This window comes from Salmo salar, chromosome 09 (assembly GCF_965601325.2).
Source record: "Salmo salar chromosome 09, fSalSal1, whole genome shotgun sequence".
NCBI classification, from domain to species: Eukaryota; Metazoa; Chordata; class Actinopteri; order Salmoniformes; family Salmonidae; genus Salmo; species Salmo salar.
In genome coordinates this window covers 86,265,361-86,285,177 of record NC_138299.1, presented here as the reverse complement: position 1 = coordinate 86,285,177, position 19,817 = coordinate 86,265,361, and the positions used below count along the sequence as shown (strand labels likewise).

Sequence of the window (19,817 nt, the reverse complement as noted above, 5' to 3'; positions counted from 1 at the left end):
CTATCTTGTACCTTACCATTGTGGTAACACTTGACACTCAGTGTCATGACACGTTATAACACGGTCATAACCATGTCATAATATGCCATAACGGCTAACAACTTGTCATAATATGTTCATGACACATATTGAAACCTGTTGTGACATATATTGCGTTATTTTATGGCTGGTTATGACACCTACAGAAGAGTGTAAAACCTACAAAACCTGCCACACAAGGCAAAATATTCCATTACATCAGAGCCTACATGTCAACAGTATGTTTATGTTATATAACATTTTCTGAAATTGACCATATTAAATTATCATTGTAATTGCGCACACATTGATGTCAGACATGCGCCTACCCCAATGCTCTGTTGCTGATGACTGGGATGAATGCAGGAGGAGATTTCAGGAGGACAAGACACCCTCTTTTTGACTGATATAAAGACATGTACATGATAGGCCTATCTGGCTTATATGATTATGATGGTCATAATGCTTCTTGACAGTGTCATAGTGTATTTTTTTTGTCCAAGTAAAGTGACACAGGATGGTCATAATGCTTCATGACAGTGTCATATCTACAAGTTATTTAAAATATGACAACAACAAAGGATTTAAGAAACAAACTTCCAAATGCAAGGAAACTTCTTGACAGGGAAAAAACTAATTTGAATAAATGTGGGTTTGACACACTTATGTAGGTGTCATAACCATCCATAAAATGCAATATATGTCACAAAAGGTGTAAATATATGGGTCATGACAGTGGTAATACCATATTATTACAGGTTATGACAAGTTATGTCAGCTGTTATGGCATGGTTATGACCGTGTTATAATGTGTCATGACACTGAGTGTCAAGTGTTACCACAATGGTAAGGTACAAGATAGCCAAATCCACCAACCTAATGTTACCATAGAAATTATCGCTTTAACAACTATTCTAACTTAGTAGATTCCACCCTCAAACTCAGGGAAAAGGAGACAAAGTGCAATCCACAACGCAACAAACGTTCTACATTACTCCAGGCCCAGGTACAGTCTTTCATTCCCAGTAGCTAGCAATTGTGGAAAAGGAGATTGCTATTTTGTTTATACCAGTTGTCTTCTTTAATCCAAAACAGTTATTTCTCCGTTGATAGATTAAAACCCCATGGAATAATATTACCAGCCCACTAGAAATTCCTGGTCGACAGACATTCTTTTAGTTTTAATTCTGCAGTGATAAAATCAGGACTGCAATCTTGAGATGGCAGCGTTGTAACTCTTATACAGGGGTGTGCATGGGGAGGAGAAACATTTTGCTGACACAAGCCTATCTAAAGCATGGGCTCTATCCCTTATCCCCACCTTCGCATTTAAAAACAGACCTTTTTCCTATCCTGTACAACGTATAAAGAAAATCACATTTTCTCCCTCTTACAAAATACTCCAGGACAGTTGCCCAAGATAATTTGTTTTATTTTACATAGCAAATACAGCAGCTTTAGGCTACAACTGCGGTGTTATTTGTTACTTATTTATTCCTTTGTATTTCAGAGACAATAATTGTATGTCATTCAATCAGGAAAATGTGTGTTCTTTTTTCATTCAAAAAAAGATCAAATTGTACACATTTCCCTAATTAGGCTAATTATAATTCTGCAAAGGTGTCCATAATACATTTTAGAGACAGAAGCAGGCGCATTAAATAAGAATATGATCCATTCCTTCCCAGTGCTACTTGGCGTGCCATTCCTTCCCAGTGCTACTTGGCGTGCCATTCCTTCCCAGTGCTACTTGGCGTGCCATTCCTTCCCAGTGCTACTTGGCGTGCCATTCCTTCCCAGTGCTACTTGGCGTGCCATTCCTTCCCAGTGCTACTTGGCGTGCCATTCCTTCCCAGTGCTACTTGGCGTGCCATTCCTTCCCAGTGCTACTTGGCGTGCCATTCCTTCCCAGTGCTACTTGGCGTGCCATTCCTTCCCAGTGCTACTTGGCGTGCCATTCCTTCCCAGTGCTACTTGGCGTGCCATTCCTTCCCAGTGCTACTTGGCTTTCAAACATCCAGGGTGAACTATGGATTGGCCATGTCCAAACCTCCGTCCCTTCCCCCAGTGAAAGGTGTAGGTGAGGTTCTGGTTATATATCCACCACTTACTGGGAAAAACACCCTTCAGGGGGCTAAAGTGCTCCCTGTGCCCTCCAATATATTTTCTATGGTCTAATTAATTGTGTAAGCAATCTCAATGACTTTGTGCCCTGGGAAGCGCCCGCTCCAGTGTACTCCTTAAGTCTGTTATCCTTTAAAAAATATATCTTAGGAGGCAACGTCAGACAACTCAACTCAACTTCATTTGTCTTTTGGCAAGTTTGATGGCTATGCATTTAAAAACCCATTCAATCTTATAAACCAAAAATGTTATGTACTCAGCTGTGATGGTCCTTCGTTCATCTGCTATTTATATGCTAATATCCACTCTCACTGGAAGGTAATTATTACAGCAAACCAATAACTCAGGTGTATGGGCTGCTGGAGCAAGGCGGCTGGGCCAGGGGAATGCCCGGCCAGGGGAATGGAATTAAGCGCTGCGAGTCGGTCGGTCGGTCGGAGGACATACTCAAGACTGCTGGAGGTGAAAAACTCTTTAAGTTGTCCTCCATTGTCTCTGCAGACAATGTAATGCCCCTCACTGCCTGGCTGGACAGCATTCAGTCTCAGAAACACACAAGTCCACAGACAGACAGACAGACACCATCTCCTCAGCATACAGGAGTATATTACATTATGCATTACTGTGGAGGGAGAATGTGTTCTGTGAAGATTGTAAAGGCTTTAATGCAAGAATCATTTAAATGCATTTACTTTCTTTACATAAGAAAATGTAGCCTAACGCAAAATGTGCTTTGGTCTTGGAAAGCATTTCCAGTCACATAGTGATTGATGTTAATGAGTATTTCCACCATGCATATATAGCCTAGCTACTATTCGATTGGTTCTGTGGTCAAGAGCCATGTCCAAATACTGTGTGGTACTTTGTAGCAGCATTTGATAAAAAGAGTTTCTGTCATAAAGTAATGAAGTGAGAAAAGACCTATTGGGTAAATAAGATTCAACGGGAGGGAGAGGATCTGACATGAAGACAAACAGAAGGGGGACTGAGGGATGCTTTGGGGACATGGAGATAGGTACCAGCCAATAGTAATGGTCCATATTCCAGACCTACTACCCGACTGGGTGTCTGGGGGATACACTAATGAGGGCCCCTTAGGGGCCTCCCCCGGGACCTCATCCTGGAGGGGACCGCCAGGTCACCTGACAGATGAAGTTATATATGTCTACATCCTCCAAACGACACTGTCAGCTTCCCCAATGTCTTTATCCTGAACGTCTGGAACAGGCAGAGTGGGCCAACCAGCGACGTGACACGGGCGCAATCATAGGATGATGAGACTATTACTTAGCCCATCTGATGAATATATTTGAACTATGTCTAGATAAATGCATGCTGAAAGTGGTTCACATTAAATAGGCCCAGTCTCTGAACATCATAAAGATAATGACATTCGGGGATATAACAACAGTTATCCTGCTTACTGATCTCAAATGAGTGATCATGTGCTTGACTGAACCCTGTACAGATCAGTGGTCAGTGTGGACCAGGAGTGCAGAGGGTGAAGACAGACTAGGCCTGCCAAGCCTCTCCGTTAGCTCACAGACAGAGTGTGGAGTGTTGCTAACATTAATACCAGTCAGTCTGTAGATATTGTACACACGGCCTGATCAGGTGAGGATGAAGCACAGAACAGGCAGGGGGAAAGACTCTCTCTGTTTATCTCCAGTTTCCCAATGTGAAAAACAGAGAGACATCAATTACTGCTCTTCCTCCTGGTCCTGATAAGATGCCTTATCTGGGTAAACAACGCAATATTCATCCCATGCTGCATGTTCAATGTGTGGGGAGGGGGTTGAAAAGGTGCCTGCTTTACAAATACTCCCTTCTTTACCATAAACCTCAGTGACCAATAATTAAAGGTGCTTAAATGAGATCCAGCCAGCTGCAGAGTGCTGGTGTCAGACACATCCACCTCTTCCATTTATCAAATGGGTGCCACTGCCAGCAGACAGAGAGAGAGAGAGAGAGGGAGAGAGAGGAGGGGTACTGCTGGAGGAAGAGGGATACTGCTGGAGGAAGAGGGATACTGCTGGAGGAAGAGGGATACTGCTGGAGGAAGAGGGATACTGCTGGAGGAAGCGGGATACTGCTGGAGGAAGAGGGATACTGCAGTACAGCAGGCACTCAGTCTGGATGTGGGTTAAGGTTTGGCCCTTTCATTTACAATAGGACTAGGACGGAGAAGTGGGTCCTACATGGAGCATGGATTGCTCAATCAAATATCAAATTGATGTCAAAGGTACATTTTAATTAAAGCAGTTTTCATGGATACGTTTAAAAAAAGCATACTTTGCTTTCTGTTGTACTCACTGAAGCCCCATAGAGAATTAACGCAACATAGAATTAAAACATAACATAAATTACCCAAATCCATGATTGGATCTCATAAATGTTTCTGTGCATGTTATGCAACTGTGAGGTGGTACAATGTAGTGTAGTCCTGCAGGCTGAAGCCATACAAATATACTAACTACAAGGCTATTAAGGGTTGAGTTGTTTTGGTAATTACTTTGTTCCTTGACTTCACGTCTATGTTTTTATGTCAGTGGAGTGAGAAGCAGCTAAACTACCATCTTTACCTTTTTGGATTTCTCAATTTTACTCCCAATCAGCACGGGTTTATTGAGTCGAAAAAGCAATCACATCCTTGTCAGAGCCCCGATAAAGCGAATACAGTAATGAAATGCTTTTAAGGGTAAAAAGGAAAAACTAATTATGATAAAGGACTTTAAGTTGTTGCTTTATCACACGGCATTGGAAATGTTGTCTGACAGTGATAAACCTTTACAGGTAGCAGTATGGCGCTCTGTCACTGTCACTTCCCCGCGTTCCCTCAAACGCAACGCTCTCTCTCGCTCTCCCTGCCCAGTTAAAAAGGGACATCAGGTGTCATAATGATGAGTCTCATAACTGCTAGGTATGCGTAGTATTCCAGAGAGGGAGAGAAATGGTTCTGTCTATTAATACCTAAAGCCCTGCCTCTCCATTCTCTCTCGCTGTGCTAATCTCAGCCTGATGCGTTCCATTTCAACACCGCTATCATACCTCGCACAAATGTCCAACTATTCATTTTTTTAATACAACCACTGCGGTTCTTCCACTTCCAGGCCCTGAAACAATTTAAAATAAAAGACATTACAGAAGTGCTGAACATGGAATTAGATTTGAGGGACTTTTGCCTTCAGGTGTTAATGGTATTGAGGCCATGGACAACATGTCAATGATGCCGCTCACTTTTTCCAATGAGAAAATCAATAACACGTGGGATTTCACAGTTTTCAGAGAAGATCTGAACATGAATATGAAAAGGGGAGAGGATAAAGATGTCTGTATTAAAAACACAGCAATTGATGCATACTGCATTAGTGCAATCTACTTACTTGTATTTAAAAAAGGATTTTACCTATGAATACAGACCACACACAGATATCTGCACACTGACGTTTTCTTTAAATGATCCTCAGTACCGTACTGATAGTTGTCAACCCCTCGAGCCAGGCCGTTAACCCACTGTTCCCCGGGAGCCGAAGACGTGGATGGAGATTAAGCCACCTCTCTGATTCAGAGGGGTTGGGTTAAATGCAGAAGACACATTTCAGTCGAAGGCATTCAGTTGTACAACTGACTAGGTATCCACCTTCCCCTACTCGTATGGGGCGGCAGGTAGCCTAGTGGTTAGAGCGTTGGACTAGCAACCAAAAGGTTGCAAGATCGAATCCCTGAGCTGTCGGGGTAAAAATGTGTCATTCTGCCCCTGAATGAGGCAGTTACCTCACTGTTCCTAGGCCGTCATTGAAAATTAGAATTTGTTCTTAACCGACTTGCCTAGTTAAATAAAAGCATGGCAAGTGGCAATCCTCTCCGTGGGTAATATGTTGTGAAATAGTGCCCTCTACTGGTAAAAATATATACTTGCAACCAGGCTGAGAAGTCACAAAAATATGACAGGGATCTGGATTTCTTGCAAATGATTATATTTCTCGACACCTGCCCTTCAGGCTAAATAATGTTTTCATTGTACTCACCACTCTGCGATGCCTGGCCTTGTAGTCAATGTGCAGGTCTTCGTGTTTCTGCAGAGCTCTCTCCAGCGACGACTTGAAGTCGATGGCACGTCTGAGGAGCGGTTCTGGCACACCCGCCTTGGTGAAAACCTTGGGAGAAAGTATTCAACTTTTTGCCTGTCCTGAAACATGTACACAGGTCCTAAATAGTATCAACATTACTATCAAGCAGACCTGGAGCCTGTCCTGGAACATGTACACAGGTCCTAAATAGTATCAACATTACTATCAAGCAGACCTGGAGCCTGTCCTGGAACATGTACACAGGTCCTAAATAGTATCAACATTACTATCAAGCAGACCTGGAGCCTGTCCTGGAACATGTACACAGGTCCTAAATAGTATCAACATTACTATCAAGCAGACCTGGAGCCTGTCCTGGAACATGTACACAGGTCCTAAATAGTATCAACATTACTATCAAGCAGACCTGGAGCCTGTCCTGGAACATGTACACAGGTCCTAAATAGTATCAACATTACTATCAAGCAGACCTGGAGCCTGTCCTGGAACATGTACACAGGTCCTAAATAGTATCAACATTACTATCAAGCAGACCTGGAGCCTGTCCTGGAACATGTACACAGGTCCTAAATAGTATCAACATTACTATCAAGCAGACCTGGAGACTGTCCTGGAACATGTACACAGGTCCTAAATAGTATCAACATTACTATCAAGCAGACCTGGAGACTGTCCTGGAACATGTACACAGGTCCTAAATAGTATCAACATTACTATCAAGCAGACCTGGAGCCTGTCCTGGAACATGTACACAGGTCTTAAAGGACCATTATTTTGGTTTATCCATGTTTGATGATTGAGAGCATCTTGGCTGGCTGCATCACTGCTTGGTACGGCAACTTCAAGGCGCTACAGAGGGTGGTGAGTACGGCCCAGTACATCAGAGGCGGAGCTCCCTGCCATCCAGGACCTCTATACCAGGTGGTGTCAGAGGAAGGGCCAAAAAGTTGTCAAAGACTCCATCCACGCAAGTCATAGACTGTTCTCTCTGCTACCGCACAGCAAGTGGTACCAGTGCACCAAGTCTAGAACCAACAGGAACCACACACTCACACACACATACACACACACAACATGTGCACACATGCATACTGATGCCACACACACACTTACAATCATAGGCTGCTGCTAGTGTCATTTATTTTTCCTGTTGCCTAGTCATTTTACCCCTACCTATATGTACATATCTACCTCAATTACCTCGTACCCCTGCACATCAACTAGGTACTGGAACTCCCTGTATATAGCCATGTTACTACCTGGTACTTCCTGTTTATAGCCATGTTACTACCTGGTACTCCCTGTATATAGCCATGTTACTACCTGGTACTCCCTGTATATAGCCATGTTACTACCTGGTACTCCCTATATATAGCCATGTTACTACCTGGTTCTCCCTGTATATAGCCATGTTACTACCTGGTTCTCCCTGTATATAGCCATGTTACTACCTGGTTCTCCCTGTATATAGCCATGTCACTACCTGGTTCTCCCTGTATATAGCCATGTGACTACCTGGTACTCCCTGTATATAGCCATGTTACTACCTGGTTCTCCCTGTATATAGCCATGTTACTACCTGGTTCTCCCTGTATATAGCCATGTTACTACCTGGTACTCCCTGTATATAGCCATGTTACTACCTGGTACTCCCTGTATATAGCCATGTTACTACCTGGTACTCCCTGTATATAGCCATGTTACTATCTGGTACTCCCTGTATATAGCCATGTTACTACCTGGTACTCCCTGTATATAGCCATGTTACTACCTGGTACTCCCTGTATATAGCCATGTCACTATCTGGTACTCCCTGTATATAGCCATGTCACTATCTGGTACTCCCTGTATATAGCCATGTCACAACCTGGAACTCCCTGTATATAGCCATGTTACAACCTGGTACTCCCTGTATATAGCCATGTCACTACCTGGTACTCCCTGTATATAGCCATGTTAATACCTGGTACTCCCTGTATATAGCCATGTCACTACCTGGTTCTCCCTGTATATAGCCATGTCACTACCTGGTACTCCCTGTATATAGCCATGTTACTACCTGGTACTCCCTATATATAGCCATGTTACTACCTGGTACTCCCTGTATATAGCCATGTCACTACCTGGTACTCCCTGTATATAGCCATGTTACTACCTGGTTCTCCCTGTATATAGCCATGTCACTACCTGGTACTCCCTGTATATAGCCATGTTACTACCTGGTACTCCCTATATATAGCCATGTTACTACCTGGTACTCCCTATATATAGCCATGTCACTACCTGGTACTCCCTGTATATAGCCATGTTACAACCTGGTACTCCCTGTATATAGCCATGTCACTACCTGGTACTCCCTGTATATAGCCATGTTACAACCTGGTACTCCCTGTATATAGCCATGTCACTACCTGGTACTCCCTGTATATAGCCATGTTACTACCTGGTACTCCCTGTATATAGCCATGTCACTATCTGGTACTCCCTGTATATAGCCATGTCACAACCTGGTACTCCCTGTATATAGCCATGTTACTACCTGGTTCTCCCTGTATATAGCCATGTTACTACCTGGTTCTCCCTGTATATAGCCATGTTACTACCTGGTTCTCCCTGTATATAGCCATGTTACTACCTGGTACTCCCTGTATATAGCCATGTTACTACCTGGTACTCCCTGTATATAGCCATGTTACTACCTGGTTCTCCCTGTATATAGCCATGTTACTACCTGGTTCTCCCTGTATATAGCCATGTTACTACCTGGTACTCCCTGTATATAGCCATGTTACTACCTGGTACTCCCTGTATATAGCCATGTTACTACCTGGTTCTCCCTGTATATAGCCATGTTACTACCTGGTTCTCCCTGTATATAGCCATGTTACTACCTGGTACTCCCTGTATATAGCCATGTTACTACCTGGTTCTCCCTGTATATAGCCATGTCACTACCTGGTACTCCCTGTATATAGCCATGTTACTACCTGGTACTCCCTGTATATAGCCATGTTACTACCTGGTACTCCCTGTATATAGCCATGTTACTACCTGGTTCTCCCTGTATATAGCCATGTTACTACCTGGTACTCCCTGTATATAGCCATGTTACTACCTGGTACTCCCTGTATATAGCCATGTTACTACCTGGTACTCCCTGTATATAGCCATGTTACTACCTGGTTCTCCCTGTACATAGCCATGTTACTACCTGGTACTCCCTGTATATAGCCATGTTACTACCTGGTACTCCCTGTATATAGCCATGTTACTACCTGGTTCTCCCTGTATATAGCCATGTTACTACCTGGTACTCCCTGTATATAGCCATGTTACTACCTGGTACTCCCTGTATATAGCCATGTTACTACCTGGTACTCCCTGTATATAGCCATGTTACTACCTGGTACTCCCTGTATATAGCCATGTTACTACCTGGTACTCCCTGTATATAGCCATGTCACTACCTGGTACTCCCTATATATAGCCATGTTACTACCTGGTTCTCCCTGTATATAGCCATGTTACTACCTGGTACTCCCTGTATATAGCCATGTTACTACCTGGTACTCCCTGTATATAGCCATGTTACTACCTAGTTCTCCCTGTATATAGCCATGTTACTACCTGGTACTCCCTGTACATAGCCATGTCACTACCTGGTTCTCCCTGTACATAGCCATGTTACTACCTGGTACTGCCTGTACATAGCCATGTCACTACCTGGTTCTCCCTGTACATAGCCATGTTACTACCTGGTACTCCCTGTATATAGCCATGTTACAACCTGGTACTCCCTGTATATAGCCATGTCACTACCTGGTTCTCCCTGTATATAGCCATGTTACAACCTGGTACTCCCTGTATATAGCCATGTCACTACCTGGTTCTCCCTGTATATAGCTATGTCACTACCTGGTACTCCCTGTATATAGCCATGTTACAACCTGGTACTCCCTGTATATAGCCATGTCACTACCTGGTACTCCCTGTATATAGCCATGTTACTACCTGGTACTCCCTGTATATAGCCATGTTACTACCTGGTACTCCCTGTATATAGCCATGTTACTACCTGGTACTCCCTGTATATAGCCATGTCACTACCTGGTACTCCCTGTATATAGCCATGTCACTACCTGGTACTCCCTGTATATAGCCATGTCACTACCTGGTACTCCCTGTATATAGCCATGTTACTACCTGGTACTCCCTGTATATAGCCATGTTACTACCTGGTACTCCCTGTATATAGCCATGTCACTACCTGGTACTCCCTGTATATAGCCATGTCACTACCTGGTACTCCCTGTATATAGCCATGTCACTACCTGGTACTCCCTGTATATAGCCATGTCACTACCTGGTACTCCCTGTATATAGCCATGTTACTACCTGGTTCTCCCTGTATATAGCCATGTTACTACCTGGTACTCCCTGTATATAGCCATGTTACTACCTGGTACTCCCTGTATATAGCCATGTTACTACCTGGTTCTCCCTGTATATAGCCATGTTACTACCTGGTTCTCCCTGTATATAGCCATGTTACTACCTGGTACTCCCTGTATATAGCCATGTTACTACCTGGTTCTCCCTGTATATAGCCATGTTACTACCTGGTTCTCCCTGTATATAGCCATGTTACTACCTGGTTCTCCCTGTATATAGCCATGTTACTACCTGGTTCTCCCTGTATATAGCCATGTCACTACCTGGTACTCCCTGTATATAGCCATGTTACTACCTGGTACTCCCTGTATATAGCCATGTTACAACCTGGTACTCCCTGTATATAGCCATGTTACTACCTGGTTCTCCCTGTATATAGCCATGTCACTACCTGGTACTGCCTGTATATAGCCATGTTACTACCTGGTTCTCCCTGTATATAGCCATGTTACTACCTGGTTCTCCCTGTATATAGCCATGTTACTACCTGGTTCTCCCTGTATATAGCCATGTTACTACCTGGTTCTCCCTGTATATAGCCATGTTACTACCTGGTACTCCCTGTATATAGCCATGTTACTACCTGGTTCTCCCTGTATATAGCCATGTTACTACCTGGTACTCCCTGGATATAGCCATGTTACTACCTGGTTCTCCCTGTATATAGCCATGTCACTACCTGGTACTCCCTGTATATAGCCATGTTACTATCTGGTACTCCCTGTATATAGCCATGTTACAACCTGGTACTCCCTGTATATAGCCATGTTACTACCTGGTACTCCCTGTATATAGCCATGTCACTACCTGGTACTCCCTGTATATAGCCATGTTACTACCTGGTACTCCCTGTATATAGCCATGTTACTACCTGGTACTCCCTGTATATAGCCATGTTACTACCTGGTACTCCCTGTATATAGCCATGTTACTACCTGGTACTCCCTGTATATAGCCATGTTACTACCTGGTTCTCCCTGTATATAGCCATGTTACTACCTGGTACTCCCTGTATATAGCCATGTTACTACCTGGTTCTCCCTGTATATAGCCATGTCACTACCTGGTACTCCCTGTATATAGCCATGTTACTACCTGGTACTCCCTGTATATAGCCATGTTACTACCTGGTACTCCCTGTATATAGCCATGTTACTACCTGGTTCTCCCTGTATATAGCCATGTTACTACCTGGTTCTCCCTGTATATAGCCATGTCACTACCTGGTACTGCCTGTATATAGCCATGTTACTACCTGGTTCTCCCTGTATATAGCCATGTTACTACCTGGTTCTCCCTGTATATAGCCATGTTAGTTTTACTCTGTATTGTTATTCACTGGGTATTTATTCCTCGTGTCACTATGGCTCTTTTTTTAGCCCCTTTTTCTACCCAATTTCATGATATCCAATTGGTAGTTATAGTCTTGTCCCATCGCTGCAACTCCCATACGGACTCAGGAGAGACCGTACACCTGGCGACCGTCACAGCGTGCATCCGCCCGGCTCGCCACAAGGAGCCGCTAGACTGCGATAGGACAAGGATATCCCGGCTGGTCAAACCCTCCCCTAACCTGGACGACGCTGGGCCAATTGGGCGCCACCTCATGGGTCTCCCGATCGCGGCCGGCTGAGACACTGCCTGGGATCGAACCCGGATTCTTAAGTAAGCATTTCACTGTAAGTCTGCACCTGTTGTTTACTAAGCATGTGACAAATATAATTTGATTTGAATGATGGGCACAGCCCACTGTTTTTGAAAATCAGTTGAATTTGAAGCCCTACCTGAACCCAGTACTGGACGACAGGCAGGTGTTTAGTGCTGAGCAGTTTGTGCAGGTCCTTCATGGTGTTCACCACTGCTTCATTTTCCTCTGTCTCCTTTAACTTTAAATCTGTGGGGATTGAGGAAAACTACTGAAAGGTGACATTCCTTCCCTGTCTGGCACATTTAAAAAAAACAGCACCTCTTATTCAGTGTGATCTTTTGGAAGTGTTGATTAGAACTCTTTCGAGAATTATGTTGAAGGTTATGTGTGTTCCTATAGACGTAACTGTCCTGTGTGAGTGACTACTCACCTGTGGAGAGGTTAAAGGTTATGTGGGTTCCTATAGGTCTAACTGTACTGTGTGAGTGACTAATCATGTGTGGAGAGGTTAAAGGTTATGTGGGTTCCTATAGGTCTAACTGTCCTGTGTGAGTGACTACTCACCTGCGGAGAGGTTAAAGGTTACGTGGGTACCTATAGATGTAACTGTCCTGTGTGAGTGACTACTCACCTGTGGAGAGGTTCAGGTCCAGGCTGTATTTGTGAGATATGAGTCCTGTGTTGCGTATGAATGCATCTTCATCCAGAACATCCTCCATATCGCTGTCTTCATCACTAGGATCCTCTTCCTCCTTCTCCTCATTGGTTTTCGTTGCTGTACTTGTCTCTGGATTCTTGGGTTCCCTCTGGAGCTCCAGGTCTTTACTACAACAGGGCTGTTCGTCTAGGTCACTGGAGGTGCTAGCCTTCTCATTAGGCACAGAAGAGACAGAAGCGGTTGAATTATTGGCTGGAGTTGAGGTATCTAGGTCACTGAGGTCAAACTCTGCAGGCAGAAGCAACTTCATGCAGTTGTTTATCTCTGTAAGACACTCTTCAATCTCTTCTGAGGCATCTGAGAAGAAGCAACAACAACACATAGAAAAGTTATACATTAGCTAAACTCAATGCATGAAAACCCTAAACCTGGTGTATAAAGGAAGTGATACAATATAATTATTATAATGATAATAAAAACAATAGTAATAATATGTAAGGTGTGCACCTTCCATTTCCTTGGTGGCCTTTTCAACTTTGTCTTTATAAATCCTCTCCAGTCTTTTCTGTCTCTCCTCCTCTCGTTTCCTCTCAGCTAGTGTTCTGGCCTGAACATCATGAAAGTCCACCTGAAAGGAACACAAACAAACAAGATTATTGCAAAACAGCACTTCAATTACTTGTTTTACTGTGACCTTTAAAATTATATAAGGCTAATCATCCTTCTTACCTTTTTAACCTGCTTGAGAAAGTGGTAGCCCAAGGCCAGTTTCTTATAGGCTTCTCCGTAAGTGGTCTGCCATTCTTGCACAGTTTTGATGGCAACGGTCTTCAGCTTTCGAGCCACCTCTTTGGGTGGTGGCAGAGGCTCATCTGAGTCTGTCTCCACTGTCAGGTCCAGAAACTCCTGGAAGTTGTCCACCAGCAGGACCCTGAAGTGGTGTGAGCGGGTGAAGAGCTCACTGACCATCTGGAAGGCTGACAGGCGGATCTCGGCATGCTCCTGGGCCAGCTGCGTCATGGTCAGGTGGTAGAAGTGCTCAATGTAGTCGTTGGAAACTCTGTTAGAGGAGAAGTTGTGTTTTACAAAATTAAAAGTGTACTCATTTGTATGTAAAGCTGAAGCGGAATAAGTAAATTAGCTATAGGAAAGAACTTCCTACTTGCATATCTTTTTCACTTCCTTCAGTTTATTTGGATTTAGTTGTGGTTCCCCAGATGTGGTCAACTCTTCCACGAGCTCTGACAACTTATCTCGTTGTGCGTGGTCCATCCTTTTACCTGAAGTGCTGGGAGATAAACCACGAATAGTAACGGTAGTATGCAAATTAGCACAAATGTAAAAATAAACCAGAAGCAATGTAGCTAACTAAGCCAACGGCGACACCCCTGGGTATACTTGAATTAAAGTGGTAGCTAATGGTATTTAAAGAGACTAGATAAAAACAAACTAGCTATATGCTAGCTGGCAAATACGTAGGCAAAGACCACTTCACGCGCGAGACACATACATACTAACTCCAGTACAGTACGTCCACATAGATTACCGTTCAAAATATTTTATGAAGAATTCACGACAGTCGTATTTAATAATAATTCATAATTGTGAGCTTATGAAAGACATTGCTGGCTGCTACACTGTCAGGTCTTCTAGCTACTGTAGCAAGGTCTGTAGCAAAGACAGCTAGCTAGCTCCTCCTGAATGCCTGTTATGCTGAGCATGCGTCGCCCAGCCCTAGCCAATCAGCTGCTTCAAACAAAACAGTCACTTCCGGTCAGGAATTTTCTGCGCCTTCAGTAGGGCACAATATCCTGACAGGATTCCTATGATAGATGCTTCAGGTTGTTTTAGCGTTCATAGCAATGGTTATCAACTGTACTGCAGTAATGGAACGTTTATCACAGAAAATAGATGTAGTGGTGGTAGCTGCAGATAAGTACTTGCAAGGTTGGGGAGTAACTGATTACATGTTATCCGTTACATGTAAGGGATTACAAAAAAACGGTAACTGTAATATTTTACGTTACCAGCAAAACCATTGTTATCAGATTAGATTCTTTTGAAAAACTAGATCATTACTTCGAGGATTACTTTTAAATTCAGAAAGGGTGTTTGCGAAAAATTATCTTTGAAACTTCTCTGTTTTCTCAATGACATTCAAATCAGCATTGAAAAAAGGCGCACATTTAAGTTTGTTTCACCTGAGCGAGTCTGACCACAAGTCATGGACCACTATGATGACACACCAAATGTATTTGATGGATCGCGGGAAAAGAGCAGTAATAGGCTTTTGTAGGCTACAGTCCAAGCTATGTCTTCCAATGTTGCGACTTCTGACGGCATCCAAAGACGATCACATTTGAATAAACGCTTGGAGGTAAGGATGACAACAGTGGTGAAGTCTACGGCGATACGGATATTACAAATTATTAGTGGTGGGAAAAGTACTCAATTGTCATACTTGAGTAAAAGTAAAGATACCTTAATAGAAAATCACTCAAGTAAAATACTACTTGAGTAAAAGTCTAAAAGTATTTGGTTTTAAATGTACTTAAGTATCAAAAGTAAAAGTATAAATCATTTACACTTCCTTATATTAAACAAACCAGACAACACCATTTTATTGTTTTTATTTTATTTACGGATAGCCAGGGGCACATTCCAACATAATTTACAAACAAAGCAAAACCTTGCAAGTACTTGTGTTTAGTGAGTTCGCCAGATCAGAGGCAATAGGGATGACCAGGGATGTTATCTTGATAAGTGTGTGAATTGGACCATTTTCCTGTCAAAATGTAACGAGTACTTTTGGGTGTCAGGGAAAATGTATTGAGTAGAAAGTACATTGTTTTCTTTAGGAATGTAGTGAAGTAAAAGTAAAAATTTCCAAAAATATAAATAGTAAAGTAAAGTACAGATATCCTCCAAAACTACTTAAGTAGTACTTTAAAGTATTTTTAAGTAGATTACACAACTGCTTATTATTGATTTTTACATAGCGAATTGATACGAATCACACTGCTGCTCTCTCATTTAGCTATTTGCGCCTTACAAATTGTGGTTGTTGTGGATGGCTGTTCACAAATCTAAATGTGTATTTGAACCCAACAATGGTTAAATTCAAGAAGTTTAAGCTGCCTATCAATCATTGTTTTAAAAAAATGCCCTCTTCAACAGCTGAATAGTGTGGATCCAAGCCTATTGAATAAATGTGGGGCTTTTTTTGCTCAATCTAATTTATGCTGATAAAAATAAATAATCCATTGGCCTAATGGACACATGCTCAAACTTGCACACTTTTGATTGACTTAAAGGGGCAATCTGTAGTTGCTACATCCATATTTGGATTTATACATTATACACTGCTCAAAAAAATAAAGGGAACACTTAAACAACACAATGTAACTCCAAGTCAATCACACTTCTGTGAAATCAAACTATCCACTTAGGAAGCAACACTGATTGACAATAAATTTCACATGCTGTTGTGCAAATGGAATAGACAACAGGTGGAAATTATAGGCAATTAGCAAGACACCCCCAATAAAGGAGTGGATCTGCAGGTGGGGACCACAGACCACTTCTCAGTTCCTATGCTTCCTGGCTGATGTTTTGGTCACTTTTGAATGCAGGCGGTGCTTTCACTCTAGTGGTAGCATGAGACGGAGTCTACAACCCACACAAGTCGCTCAGGTAGTGCAGCTCATCCAGGATGGCACATCAATGCGAGCTGTGGCAAGAAGGTTTGCTGTGTCTGTCAGCGTAGTGTCCAGAGCATGGAGGCGCTACCAGGAGACAGGCCAGTACATCAGGAGACGTGGAGGAGGCCGTAGGAGGGCAACAACCCAGCAGCAGGACCGCTACCTCCGCCTTTGTGCAAGGAGGAGCAGGAGAAGCACTGCCAGAGCCCTGCAAAATGACCTCCAGCAGGCCACAAATGTGCATGTGTCTGCTCAAACGGTCAGAAACAGACTCCATGAGGGCCCGACGTCCACAGGTGGGGGTTGTGCTTACAGCCCAACACCGTGCAGGAGGTTTGGCATTTGCCAGAGAACACCAAGATTGGCAAATTCGCCACTGGCGCCCTGTGCTCTTCACAGATGAAAGCAGGTTCACACTGAGCACATGACAGACGTGACAGAGTCTGGAGACGCCGTGGAGAACGTTCTGCTGCCTGCAACATCCTCCAGCATGACCGGTTTGGCGGTGGGTCAGTCATGGTGTGGGGTGGCATTTCTTTGGGGGGCCGCATGAGGCATTTATAAGTTACATTCTTCAAGAATCAATATATATATACTGCTCAAAAAAATAAAGGGAACACTTAAACAACACATCCTAGATCTGAATGAAAGAAATAATCTTATTAAATACTTTTTTCTTTACATAGTTGAATGTGCTGACAACAACATGATGTCCCAGATGTGCTCAATTGGATTCAGGTCTGGGGAACGGGCGGGCCAGTCCATAGCATTAATGCCTTCCTCTTGCAGGAACTGCTGACACACTCCAGCCACATGAGGTCTAGCATTGTCTTGCATTAGGAGGAACCCAGGGCCAACCGCACCAGCATATGGTCTCACAAGGGGTCTGAGGATCTCATCTCGGTACCTAATGGCAGTCAGGCTACCTCCATGTGCTCGCCAGAGGTAGCCTGACTGCCATTAGGTACCGAGATGAGATCCTCAGACCCCTTGTGAGACCATATGCTGGTGCGGTTGGCCCTGGGTTCCTCCTAATGCAAGACAATGCTAGACCTCATGTGGCTGGAGTGTGTCAGCAGTTCCTGCAAGAGGAAGGCATTAATGCTATGGACTGGCCCGCCCGTTCCCCAGACCTGAATCCAATTGAGCACATCTGGGACATCATGTCTCGCTCCATCCACCAACGCCACGTTGCACCACAGACTGTCCAGGAGTTGGCGGATGCTTTAGTCCAGGTCTGTGAGGAGATCCCTCAGGAGAGCATCCGCCACCTCATCAGGAGCATGCCCAGGCGTTGTAGGGAGGTCATACAGGCACATGGAGGCCACACACACAACTGAGCCTCATTTTGACTTGTTTTAAGGACATTACATCAAAGTTGGATCAGCCTGTAGTGTGGTTTTCCACTTTAATTTTGAGTGTGACTCCAAATCCAGACCTCCATGGGTTGATAAATTGGATTTCCATTGATTATTTTTGTGTGATTTTGTTGTCAGCACATTCGACTATGTAAAGAAAAAAGTATTTAATAAGATTATTTCTTTCATTCAGATCTAGGATGTGTTGTTTAAGTGTTCCCTTTATTTTTTTGAGCAATATATATATATATATATATATCCATTGATTCTTGAAGAATGTAACTTATAAATGCCTCATGAGTTGAGTTCAACTGTCACACTCCCAGAACCCAAAATATAAGCTTATTTTATTCCAAAGTTTGTAGTTGGTCCCGTGTGGCTCAGTTGGTAGAGCATGGTGTTTGCAACACCAGGGTTGTGGGTTCGATTCCCACGGGGGACCAGTTCACTACTGTAAATTGGTCTGGATAAGAGCATCTGCTAGATGACTAAAATGTAACAAACACTGTATAGCCTCATAACATGGTTAAAATAATTGTGCTGATATCATGGATGGTCAGTCCTTGCATCCATAGCTCTGTCTATTAATCTGAGAGTGGTTACATTTCTCCAGGCCCATCCCTCAGCTTCTTTACCAAAACACACACAGGTTGGCATTTTGTTATTATTATACCTGTGGATTTGCCTTTTAAACAGCTGCATATTATCAAGGTATCAAAGTGTCACCAACTAAAAGGTTAACAATAGGCCTATAGCAAATGCAGCATATGGCATTCATTTTTCACATGTAAATAGCACTTTTCAGTAGTGCTCAAAACATGCCATTCCATGAGCGCAGCATTGATTTTTCAACTTGAATTAATGAGCCCAATCAGTTGTCCATGACAACAAAATCATAAACAACAGAGTAGGGCTGGCTAATAAGTCCTTAGTTTTGGTGTCATGCTCAGGTAAAACGATTTGGCTAATCTATACTTCCATATTCCCAAATCCTATTCTTGAAGATCATGGGGTATAACTTTTATTGGAATGACTGGAGTTCTGACTTCAGAAGTTACAGGGTGTGTTGAGTGGTGGTGTCTGTTTGCCTGGTGTAGGACCATAACGGGTTAATATTAGTGGAATAGAGTGGAGGATTTTTAATAAGGGTAGGGTAAATTTCTTCTTCATTTTGTGTCACAAAGTATAATGGATTTATACACCAGTCCAGTTGGTGGCGGTAAAGTGCAACATATTGGATGCCATCCGCCACAAAATATAATTGAAGAAAAGAAGGACACACCCAAATACAGTACGTATGAACACAGATTGAACAATGAGACAGATATTTGACCGGAAGTATAAATGTGAAGCATCAGGTTCGCGTTTACACTCACTACCACATGTGGTAGTAAGTTTTGTAGACTTTACCCTTTGCAAAAGATTAGGAGTGCAAAGGCGAATTGCACACGCGCCCTTGACAAAGGAGGCGTTCCCTAACGGAAATATGCAGATGTACGCTAGAACGCACCAATAGGATCTCGCTAGCTCGTGCTTGGCTCTGCCCACTATGACTCATTTGATCCCATTGGAAACCATTGATTTAGTTATAAAAATTATTTGGTATGAAGATAGGCAGAAACTGCTTCTCCAATAGATATCCCCGATCACACTTGTAGGCGATGTGATGGCGACGTTGGCTTCCTTCGATATACTTGATTTGACGAAAATGAAAACGTGTCAGTTTGTCACTTTCACGTGGTTGGAGTAATACAATGCTCAACTACG

The 19,817-nt window shown here is 43.1% G+C and overlaps 1 protein-coding gene across 3 annotated transcripts in view; it reads right to left on the bottom strand.

Moving 5' to 3' along the window:
* Positions 1–14,704, bottom strand: part of uvssa (UV-stimulated scaffold protein A) — a 29,527-nt gene extending 14,823 nt beyond the window's left edge. Inside the window, exons 1-7 of one of the 3 annotated variants that reach the window (XM_014212763.3) lie at positions 14,538–14,704; positions 14,154–14,279; positions 13,721–14,051; positions 13,499–13,619; positions 12,965–13,348; positions 12,470–12,579; positions 6,171–6,299 (exon numbers count right to left, since the gene is read on the bottom strand). In XM_014212763.3, coding sequence (XP_014068238.2) covers positions 6,171–6,299; positions 12,470–12,579; positions 12,965–13,348; positions 13,499–13,619; positions 13,721–14,051; positions 14,154–14,263 — 1,185 coding nt within the window. In that variant the 5' untranslated portion in view covers positions 14,264–14,279; positions 14,538–14,704. Of the gene's footprint in view, positions 1–6,170; positions 6,300–12,469; positions 12,580–12,964; positions 13,349–13,498; positions 13,620–13,720; positions 14,052–14,153; positions 14,280–14,501 lie in introns of all 3 variants that reach the window. The other 2 variants (XM_014212762.3, XM_014212764.3) reach the window with 2 other exon arrangements.
* Between the last annotated feature and the right edge of the window lie 5,113 nt (positions 14,705–19,817).